Raw genomic sequence first — 12,470 nt, forward strand, 5'->3', positions numbered from 1 at the left:
GTTGAAATATAAAAGACTAGAGGCCAGATGCATGAAGATTCGTGCAAGAATGGGCCTTCCCTCTCCTGGCTGCCAGCATGGCCTTCACTCCAGCCAGAACCATCTTTTTACTCAGGCTCAGAAGCCAGCTTTTTGCCTTTCCACACTGCCCAGAGGCCCCTAGTGACCAGGGGCAGGGGCAAAACTCCTGCATCATCACCCCAAGTCCCGGCTGAGCCTGCATATGCAAATTAACCCACCATCTTTATTGGGTTAATTTGCATACTCACTCCTGATTGGCTGGTGAGCATCACAAAAGTATGGTCAATTTGCATCTTGCTCTTTTATTAGTGTAGATATTGTCTATTTAATTTTATCAAAGACATTTTTAAAAAGCAGGAAGAATTTATTATCAGAAAAATTAAGCTGAACATTCTCTTTAAGGATCTTAGACTTAGGAGGCTTTTTTTTTTTTTTTTTTCTCAGTAATCAGAGAAAGAAAAAGTCTTGAAAATTTTTCACTAGCTAACACATGGTGGAAGTACATACAGTACTTTTAAGTCCTTAAGATACTTTTTAACATATGTAATTGTTGAAAGTGTTGACTCAAACTCATGTTCCTAAAAAATATCCTAACAAATTCACCAGTCAAATATTTATCCCACTAAATCCATTTGCTCTGGTTTTAAAATAAAAATTAAAATTATCACAAAGAGGCAAACATTTACAGTACCTCCTGCTTAGAAATCATGGTTACATAAAGGAGTAAAAATGAATTATAAAATATTGAATTCATTTAATAAACTTTTCCATCCAATTCTCTGGAACAAAAACTCCACCATAGTTACTTCCATTAGACTTACATGTCCTCTGCATTTCCTTGGCCTCTGGGTACATAATAACCTTTCTAAAGATATCCCCAAAGACTATTTCAGTAATCTCCTTGAACACAATAATGACAAACAATAAGCTAATTCTCAAAAAGCTTTATAAGCCATTTTTACTACTTTTAAATCAGTGTTTTTGATGCATGATTTGGGACCCCTGATTAATGGTCATTGCAAGCCCAGCTTCTAGAGTTGTAATGTCTCCATGAGCTTCCCTCCAGCAGAGCTCGACCATTAATCCAGTGGCATATGTCAGCTCAGCAGAGCAAGGTCACTCTCCTGCTTCAAGGGGAACCATTTTATAAATAATAAAACTGACTTTTTTGCATGCTTTATGCCACCTGAGGTTGAGTGCTGTAGTTAATATCATAAAGCTTATAAACATTCCACTCTCAGGCAGTACCCACTGCGACTATACTTAGGAATTTAAACGTTTTTCTATTAGAAAGAACAGACATGCTTATGTGGGAGACAAATATATGACATGTAATCCCAAACAGGGAAAGAATAGGTGGGAAAAAACTGTGGTAAGTTCATGCTAGAATATTTGGAAGAGACTTTTGGATTCTCTAACTTCCTCATTGTATATTACATTTATTTTCCTTTCAGTAAATTTGAATTTGGCTATTTGAATATTTCAATCTAATCAGGAGAAAATGGTGGTATTGATATGTAATAGTAGTGGTAGGAATAAACTCAGTTTATGATAATTCCTAAACCAAGAATATAATGTCTGATAATTATAGAACATTTATCTTTGAAGGGATTTTATGTTTTAAATTATAAACATTTGTTTCATTGATATTGGTTGCTTCAAAACTGATAATTATAGTAAATATTCATAATTTTAAAGTAATTTTAAATTTGTAGATAGCATAATTTAAAAAAGAGGATGGTAGCTGTAAAGAATTTATACCTATAAGAATTATAAAATTTATGTTTAATTTTCTATTTATTACTTTAATTTAAAAAATCAATGTTGCATAGCTATTACCATGTGAAATATTCAGAAAAAATTTTAAAATTTTAACAAATATTCAGACTATCATATCACTCTGAATTATAAAATAGAATTTGATACAAGAAAAACCTGCTTTGTATCTTATTCTAAGAATTTAACTTATTAAAATCATTAAAAAATGTAGGAAAAAGTTTATTATTTCTTGCCTTCATTGTATGTATATAGAGAAAATGTAGAACGAGGTGGAAGCTCAGGCCAGTCCTTCTAGGAATCTGGTTCTATGGCCAGGTCTCCATGCCCAATATCAGGTCTTCATTTGACAAATATAGACAGTTTCTTTTTTAGGTTTGTAGAAATAAATAACCTTAAGGGGAACTGAGTCTAAATTAAGCTGACAATATACCCAATCTGACAGCACCAAGTGTTGATTCAATATTAGAAATTCAACTGCGAAGAAGAATCTGTTCTCTTGTTGACTGATCAAAGGATTGTCTCCCCTGAAAGAAATACTATGTGAGACATAAAATCATGTTGGGAGTTTGTTGTGTTTGATATAGTAAAGTCACAATAGAGTAAATTAGGTGATATTAAAGGCTACAGAGAAAAATTTATAACAGCCCAAAGTACCTACCTCACTTAAGTGAGCAAGGCTGCTGAGCCAAGTAGAATATTTGCTTAGGCTGCTCTGGATGGTTCTTCATACTACAATGTCAAATTGATACTCTCCCACTCCTTTTAGGCTCTGTGAAAAGTAACATCCTTTGCAAATGCTTCTTTCCCCCTCTTTAGACAGATAACATTACAATTTTTGATTATTATTTTGTTTTCATTCAGATTCTAAGAATGGTTACTTTGTTTTATGTGGGTGTGTCCCAGATCTTTATCAGTGGCCTATTTAAAAACTGTGTCTTGAAGTAGGTTACTTCTTTAGATGACTAATATTATCCATTAATCATTCTACACTTACAGTACATATATTGGGAAGTCATGACTACGTTTCATATTACAAATGCTTTGATGGTAATCAAAGTGAATTAGAAAGTACATGGAGTCTGAGCATCATTTGGAGTTTAATTTCCCCTATTTCCCAACAAAAACTGCAGGGATACAAATATGAATAAGATACAACCCCTGTTATTGATGATTATTCTAGTTGGAAGGACACATTGAAATTAACTATGGTAAGAAAAACAATATAGGTGTGACACACAGTCTATTAAAAATAGAAAAGAAGGACAGATTATTAATCAAACATGTACTATGTGCTTGGAAATTTACATGTGGTAACTAACTTAATTTTCACATCAATCTTATGTGACATGTTTTAACACATTCCCTTCTTTAGACAGCATAACCTCAAAAGAGGTTTAATGAAATGCTTTAAAAATGTTATGACATCTGAGAATAGGACCTCAAACCCATGCCTATAATACTTTAGTTCCCTACTGCTCTGCCCTCTAACGCACTGCCTTGGTAACTAGTGGAGGCTTTCCTGAGGGAGAGAGCCCAGAGAGGTATTAAAAGATATGGGTTCATGATTTGGAAAAAATGGGTAAAAGCATTCTAGGCTAAGGAGAACACAGACAGGAAAGCATGACAGTAGCCACAGCCACTCAAAGATGAGATTTGGATACACAAAGAAAGGCATCAGGAGGAATGCTCATGCCCAGAGGGTCAACCAAGAAAAAGGCAGCAAATGGTGGCCATCTGCAAATCCTAAAGAAAACCTGGAACAGATCCATCCCTCATGTCCCTCAGAGGAAACCAACCCTGCCAGCAATTTGAACCTCCAGACCTGAGAGGAAATAAAGCTCTGTTCTTTAAGCCACCAATTTATAGTATTTCGTTATAGAAGCTCTAGAAAATTAATACAGACTATGAGAAAAATTCCCAAGTTCTTCATATAAGGGAAGAAAGAGGACATAGACACTGTGTTGACAAATGGCTCTATCTATGAAAGAATCACTTCATCTACCACCAGAGCCAGTTTAAAACCATCTTCTATTCTTATTTATTAATTCTTAATGGAAGACTTTTTTTTTTCTCTACTAAGAAGCTAATTATGAAATGTCTTGTTTCTAGGAATTCACCTAAAACCTTAAGACTAGAAAGAAAGAGAAATGGGTCAGTTTGGTAATGCTAATGGTAACTTAGATATATAGAATATGGACTGAATTCCATTTAAAAAAAAATAATCAGCAGGGATAATGAAGCCATTTATCTCTAATGCAGGGCAAGAAAAAATTAGAGAGGTGTCTCATTAAATTGATTTTTAACAAATCCAGTGTATTGGTAGTCAGAGTAATGATTTAGTATTTTTATTCCAGGACATAATATCCAAATTTCTAAAGGGAATTCTGTAATTCCATCAAATCCCTCAATCATTTGTCTTATGAATTTTCTATATATTATTTGGGCACTCTGCTTTCTTCAAGTATAACCAACCTATTTTGCCTCAAACCTTTTGCTACTTTCTTACAAAACAACTTAGTTATAAATTTATATTGAGCATAATAATGGGAATGTTAAAATGAATTTGTGCTTTTTTTGGATAGTTTTCAAGGCTAAAATTATTTAAGTTTTGAATAATTAAACATGGTAAATTGAGGAAATTATTAGTTTGTCTCTTTTTATTTGAGGTGCCCTAGAAATGAAAATTAAGTGCAATAAAAAACTGTGTTTTGAAGGAAACTTTTCCGAAGTGGCACATCATTTTGGCAGTGAACTTCTGCTGGCTCTGAGGAGAGGAATGAGGTTATCTCTTCTTAGAATGTGGCACCAGCTGGAAGCAAGACCAGTGCAGGGCAATGGCAACCTTTCTGTTTACCATCTTTCAAGCACATTAAGTTTCTTATATATTTTAAAATGTATGCAGTATGTACAAATACATCTCAACATCTCTCAACATCAACCCTGCCACTTCCCTTATCTGACACCACCATCTCTTTCCTGGTTTCTGTAATACCTCCTAATGGATCTCATCTCCCTGCTTCTGCCCTCACTCCCTTCAGAATATTCAAAACCCAACAGACAGAATAAATATACTAAAATGTAAGTCAGACCCTTTTCTTCTCAAAATCTTTTAATACTAGGCAAAATCCTTACAAAGGCCTACAAGGCCCTATGATCTTGTGTGACTGAGGCTCTTAGTGTCTGAGCGCTCTTTCCCCTGTGTGCTCTGTTCATTGTTTCTCAAACACACCAGGGGCGCTCCCACATCACGGCTTTGGACTTACTCCTCCCTCTGCCTGGAATAGATTTCCTCAGCCAGTCTCATGGCCAGCTCCTCCATTTCCTTCGGGTCCTTTGCCACACATCCCATTCTCACCAAGTCTTCCTGGTCCTCTATATTTCACATCCCTCCTTTCCTTCTTAGAATTTGTCATGGCATAGCATGCTATATATTGAACGTATTTATCCTGTCGTCTATCATCCCCAGTAAATGAAAATACTACCAGGACAGGCATCCTTGTTTTATTCATCACTGTATTTCCAGTCTATGGTCTGGACTCATTAGATACTTCTTATGTTGAAGAATTAATGAATGGATAGATGAATGTATTAATGAAGTAACTTCTAAGTCTTTTGAAAAGATTAGTTGGGGAAAAAATGGTTCAAGATTGTAAAACTTTAAAAATTCTAGATGCTCAGGCATATTCCATATGAGTAAATCAGAATATCTGAATATGAAACACAGTTATCATATTTTTTAAAGCTCTTCAGTGATTCACATATGCATCCTAGGTTGAGAACCATCAATATGAACATAGTTTTCAAACTTTAAAGTGCTCACAGAACTCGTGGGTATCTTGTTACAAGATATGTTCTGATTTAATAGGCCTGCATAGACCCGAGAATCTGCATCTCTAACCAACTCGTGGGTTGGCAATGCTGCTGGTCTGTAGGACAACACTGAGGAACAAGTACTTTTACCCAAAGTTAACTCAACCTTCATGGCCCTGTGATGCCGTTTATTGTGGTCTATATGTTGTTTTCTTCTGACTTGTCTTATTTTATTTTAGGTTTGACTCATAATTTACTTCAAATATTTCTTGGAAAACAAGTAAAACATAAATATTGACTAAATACATAAAAGAAGAGAACATCTTGAGAGATATTTGGCTGCAGAGGGAGGTCAGTAAATAAAAATAAAAATAAACATTTATATACATCCACCATGTTTTAAATGTGAAAAGTGAACTTAAAATAATACCTATATTGTTTATTACATACATATCTTATTTGATATCATTTTGTTTAAAAAACCAAAACATTCAACTGAATTCAGGTCAAGTGAAGTCTGAAAATTATACCCCAGATGAAGAAGCTAAAAGGAGCAGTAGGGTAGAAGCCCACAGGATTAGAAGAAGAAAAACTGTTTCATATAATCCCAAACCAATTTATTTTTTACTAGCTATCATGTCTTGAGCTACAGGACTGTTTTATTTCCTATAAATTAGAGAAAAAAGATAATGCCATAAGCCCTTGTGCAAATGCCTTACCTAACGTACACACCAGGGTATATGTGCTTCTCTTTTTTCATACTTGGTTCGATAAGAGTTAAAATATATCTGCACAGTCTTGATAGGAAAAGCAATGAAAAAAAAGGTCTTTAATGCCACAACCATGTGTCATCTTTGTTGAGGAGAATAAATTTGCACAGCGGGCAGTGCAGTGAAAACAGTTCATAATCAACTCCTCACCTCTTAACATTGCTAGGATCAAATGCAAGTAGAAGGAATGCCACTTCAGTCATAGCTAGTGAAAATTAGCATCTGTGACACTAATGGTATCTCATTTACTATGCACTTCAGGTTTTTTAAAAATGGTTAAAAAATCTATTTTCAGAACTGCCATCATCACAGTGTTTTCCTTTAAAATAACAATGGTATTTGAATCTCTTTTACTCAAAGGAAAACCTCAGTTAGAATTTAATAACACAGATCATTCATCCCAGCCAAATAAAGCCTGACTGATTCAGTTGAAGAGCTTTATTTATGGGATCTATTTCTTTTCTATATTTTGAATTTTCTACCATATTCCCTGACCTGGAATAAAGTTCTACTGTGACATAATGACAGGCGTCTCTAGGAGTTTTGCACAACATTTGCAGCGTCGGTGCTCTTTTTTAAAATAAAACTTAAATATGAATTAGTTGTATTTACACATATAAATACAAAGTTTCTTATGTACATCCTATCACACTTGATCCAAGAATAATGAAAGTACATAACACTGGTAAGCATCCAAACTGGAACCAGACTATGTACAGTAGACCCAAGAAACTTGATTCAGTTTACAAATATTTATTAAGAGCCAACTACATAGAGGTGATATACTAGGTGCAGGAAGGAGATACATGGTTATACTTACTTCAATTTTAGGTTGATTTTTCTTGAACAATTTGAATATTAAAGAAGCTGTTATTATTGTTTTTCAGTAAGTGTTAAATTTTGTAGGTGGAATTCTTGCATTTAATCAGAGATAAGAATGGAGAATCTCTAAATTCCTATCAAACCTACAGAGGCTCTTACAAATATGTCCTGCCAAGTTTCATTAAAATTTAGCTGGTAATTAAGACAATTAGAAATAATATCTACTGTTTCTATACTTGTAATGGCAGCATAATATTTAAGAATAGGAATACTGAAAATTGACATATGAATTTCATATCACACAGTTTTATTTTTTACCTATGTGTCTTTTCTCAAGTTAATTCACCTTCTCTATGCTCTCTCCTCTATGAAGCAAGACATTCCCTCACAGAGTTGTTACAAATATTAAATCAATTAGTATACGAAAAGCTCTGAACACAGCAACAGATATGTAAAAAATTCACAATAAATATAGAAAGCTAAAAATAAAAATAAAAAATTTAATTGAAAAAGTATTCAAAAATATTCTGTTCTATAATGCAAGCATTTATACAGTTAAATAATATATCTTATTAAATATGAATCCTGAATATGCTTAACTTTTTGAAAAATATCTGTAATGGACACTCATGATAATAAGGTAAAAACAAGATCAAAGAAGGAAAGTACAGTATACTTTCTTGCCTGTATGTTAGCCAATGCGATTTTTTATAGACCAAATGTAGAATACTGCACAACTACTTATCAAATTCCTTTCTTAATTTGGAAAATACCTAGTCATCATAGAGGATTCTGAGTCACAAATTGAACCTGTTGGAATTTATTAACATTCCAGTATAAATAGTGAGTTTCTTTTGTAATAATTTCCCAAGGCTCTTTTAATTTCTCTTATGAAATATCTCTTATCTCTTCCTCTTAACCTGCATTATGAATCTCTTAAAATAAATATGAATACTGTTGTTCCTATTTATGAACTATTTGAAAGAAAGAACTCAAACCCAAAGTGGAAACAGAAAAATAAAGGGTGGAAAAGAGGACACATTAATGATGAAATTAAATATGTATTTTAATGTGTGTTTTGACCTATTGTTTTTTATTGATGGACATGTTGTCAGTAAGTCTTGAGAACATTAGAAAATAATAAATTATTTTAGAAATAGGACACTTACACAATTTATTGTTACGTTTTATATCCATGAATGGTTTGAATTCTTCTCACAAGTATAAGTCATTTAAAAATACTAATAAAATAGTCTTCTTCCATTCATTTCCTATTCAAATGATCAGTTTCATAACTTTTATTTGAGGTATAAAATGCAAACACTATTTGAATTGGGTACTCTGTCACCTGAAATAAAACCTATAGTAGTTAACATGAACCAAATGATTAAATAATATTTCCCTAATTTTTAATGTTGCTCATTACTTACTTCAGTATCTATACTGTAAAAAGACACTGGCCATAACGCCGGAACGACCAAAGGACCTGTCACCAGGAGGTGCATGGAGCACCTCTCCGTACCTCCCCCCAGGCCTGTGCGCAGCAGCTCTCGCATTGCGGCAGGGCGGGGCACCTCTCCTGGTGCAGCAGGAGGCAGGGTGCCTCACACAATTTCGCATGATGGGCCTCTAGTTTATAATAAAACACAGGGAAATCTCTCTAAAACATTCTGAAATAGTGCAGGATAATGTGTGTATATTTCTGACTCAGGAGATTGAATAATTGGTATGTGGTTAGTCAGTGTAGACAGTGATTTTCTATATGTTAGACAGTTTCCTTGATGGTTCTATTTTATCTCTCTGGACACATGCCCTGTGTCCCCTTCTAGTAGATGAAGGAATTTGCACTCCTCATTTTACCACCCATGTATGTACAGGGATTGTCATAACATCAATCTGTGCCATCCCTAGGGATTCCGTTCTTCCCGCCCCCCCCGACCCCCCACAAAATTCTCAACAAATTACCCAGAAAAAGAAATGCTTATAAGGCATAATTATAATATTTGGGAAACATTAACTACATATTAAAAGGTAAGAATTAAGTTAACATGGAATATATGAAAAACATACTTGTACATATACATTCACAAAACTCTTCCAATTTATATAGAATGGAGAAAGATGTGGTGTATATATGCAATGGAATATTACCCAGCCAAAAAAAGAATGAAATCTTGTCATTTTTGACAACATGAATGGAGCTAAGGGTTTTATGCAATGGAATATTATATCATTTACATTTTGAATCTAAAAAACAAAATAAATAAATAAAAGAGAAACAAACTCATAGACACAGAGAACAAATTGATGGTAACTAGATGGAAGCAGGGTGAAGAGATGGGTGCAAAGAGTGAAAGGGATTAAGAAGTACAAATTATCAGTAATGAAAATAGTCACACATAGGGAATATAGTAGAAAATATTGTAATCATTGTGTATGCTGTCAGATGAACACTGGACTTATTGAGGTGATCATTTTGTAAGATATACAAATATCTAATCACTATGTTGTACAAATGAAACTAATTTTGTACATTAAGTGTAATAGGAAAATGAATTTTAAAATGTATATGGAATAAAATTATTTATCTCAAGAAAATGGAAATTCTGCCGAAACCGGTTTGGCTCAGGGGTAGAGCATCGGTCTGTGGACTGAAAGGTCCCAGGTTTGATTCCGGTCAAGGGCATGTACATTGGTTGCGGGCACAATCCCACAATCCCGGTGGGGGATGTGCAGGAGGCAGCTGGTCGATGTTTCTCTCTCATCGACATTTCTAGCTCTCTATCTCTCTCCCTTTCTTTCTGTAAAAAATCAATAAAATATATTTTAAAAAAACATATTGCATATTGAATTTGAATCTTTGTCATTTGCTCAAGTCACATCATTAAGAAAATTGCAAAAAAAGAAAAAAAAGAAAATGAAAATTCATTTACAAGAGTTAATGTTTCCAATGTGACTATATAATGCAATATATGTTTTTTTTTTTACCAGATATGCATTTTATCAATTTATTTTTACTTTTATGAATAATAAAGTCAATTAGATGAACAGCACTCTATTTATATTACAATAGTTTCTGCAATTAAGGCAAATGATAATTGACTGAAATATCATTTTGGATCTAGTTTAATGACATATTAACTTACTATATAATACAATCTTTATGAAATATTCTAACTTTAGATTTTAAATACTTGGAGGAAAACTACTGCTTCCTCCTAAATATACTATTGGAATCTTCCTAAATCTACTATTATAAACTCAATGTTATTGCATTTAATCAAGTAAATTTTATATAAAATTAATCTTAAATATAAAGGTAAATGATGCTTTTAGAAACTGTTTTTGTAGTTTTTGGAAAATGTTACTTTGAATTTTTATTACATTAGGGAAAAATAAATTATATGTTATCTAGCTATATTTTTCAGTAAAGATACTTGTCTACCCTTTATCAGATCTTTGTGTCAGTAAGAATTAATATTAAAAATAATTTATTCCAAAGATTAGAAATCATTTAATTTTAGTTTATTTCAGGGTGGTTGTGTGTAACTTGCAAGGAGTTTTCAAATATTGATGATTATTCAATGCCACATCAAGTCAAAAGTTTACAATTTCCAAATCCTTCCTCTGAGATTGGGTGTCAAGTATATAAAGATTAATAATAGGTAATAAATTAGTCCTTTAAAAATATTGAAACTCAGTTATTATTTATTCACAAACAGAATTAAAATGTTATTTACATAACAAACTCAAGAATGTACAAATATTAGAAAAAGTTTCTATACCAGGATTTCATAAATCAATAACTAATAACTAATATAGATAGATTTCTACAATAGAAACTAAACTTTGCTACCTCATGCCCTACTTTTTGAAAATATACTTTTTATTGGTTTCAAAGAGGAAGGGAGTGGGAGAGAGATAGAAACATTAGTGATGAGAGAAAATTATTGGTCTGCTGCCTCCTGCACATCCCCTCCTGGGGACCAAGCCTGCGACCGGCATGTGCCCTGAATGGGAATCTGAACAAGACCTCCGGTTTCATAGTTGACTCGACCACGAGCCACACTGGCCAGGCACCTCTACTTTTTAAGTGGCAATTATTGTCAAGATAAAGAGTAGAAAAACATGCCAAATAGAATCAACTTGTCAAATCTATTAATTTTGGGGGTTTGACGCTTCCCAAAACACAACCAAATTCTCTCTTTAATTCAAAAAACAGAATAGAAAAATACTATGTACAACATGCTGACATATTTTAATATTAAAAATAAAAACATCAAATATTTAATCAAATATTTATTTTAAAATCTTCTCATAATTAAATTTATTGTGAAGACCTGAGCACAAAAGTGCTAAAATAAATTCAGAAAATTGTTAAGTAGATATTAACAAGTCTATTGTCATTAAAAATGTGCAAGAAGATTTTATAATATCAATCTTTCAAACAGAGATCACCAAATTGACTTCCAGGTAGTTGATATTCTGTGCTCAAAGTTCAGTTACAGATATAAACAATAAAATATGGCCTATAAGTTAAATAACAAAGACCATATATAATTGTCAGGTATTATTTAACATCTAGTTTTGTAATGCAATCTTTCTCCATATTTGCTATGAGGCATTCAGCCGTATGGTTGAATTTATTTATGACTAGCAGATAAGAATTCTCTCCGTGTGTGCAATTTATTAAGTGGTTTAGTTTTGTTTGACTATGTATAAAATTGCCTTACCTTTGGCTTTTGATGTTTCTCCTTCTCTGAAACATTGGATGGTTTTCTCTTCAGCATTTTGAATTCAGACTACTCCCTACTCCAAGTGAGTGCACTTTCTGTCCTTACAGAAACAACTGAAGACAGCAAGCAGTGTGCTGTCTCTGACAGCAGTAAGTTTGAGCCCTGTGACCTGCCACTTCCTCCTTTGGTCAGGATATGACGTCACATTTACATGGGTAAAGTTTTTGGCATTTTTTACAGTTATTCTTTAGTAACTCTTTAATGTTTTGTTTCTTCTATATTCTATGACGTAAATTACTAAATGTCACACTTTGACATACCTGCAGTTATCATCAGAACCATAAGGATTTCAAAATAACACTCATTATTTTTAGTTTATATAAAATAAAAATCTATAACACACTTTATGGGTAAAGGGAAGAAAACATATGAGCTAATAAATAAAATTTGAGATGTAGGTTTTTTAGTACAAAAAATTTTTAAGAAAATACTCAGTGTAGTCAATTTTAAATTTCTAAGTAAACTGTTAGAA

At 33.0% G+C, this 12,470-nt stretch overlaps 1 protein-coding gene across 2 annotated transcripts in view; it reads right to left on the reverse strand.

Moving 5' to 3' along the window:
- The window catches only part of SAMSN1 (SAM domain, SH3 domain and nuclear localization signals 1), a 49,523-nt gene extending 37,449 nt beyond the window's left edge, over window positions 1-12,074 (reverse strand). Inside the window, exon 1 of one of the 2 annotated variants that reach the window (XM_084875968.1) lies at window positions 11,936-12,074. In XM_084875968.1, the coding sequence (XP_084732094.1) occupies window positions 11,936-11,992 (57 nt within the window). In that variant the 5' untranslated portion in view covers window positions 11,993-12,074. The remainder of the gene's footprint in view (window positions 1-11,935) is intronic. The other variant, XM_084875969.1, reaches the window with a different exon arrangement.
- Between the last annotated feature and the right edge of the window lie 396 nt (window positions 12,075-12,470).

This window comes from Pipistrellus hanaki (assembly GCF_964339955.1).
Source record: "Pipistrellus hanaki genome assembly, chromosome: 2".
Classification (NCBI taxonomy): Eukaryota; Metazoa; Chordata; class Mammalia; order Chiroptera; family Vespertilionidae; genus Pipistrellus; species Pipistrellus hanaki.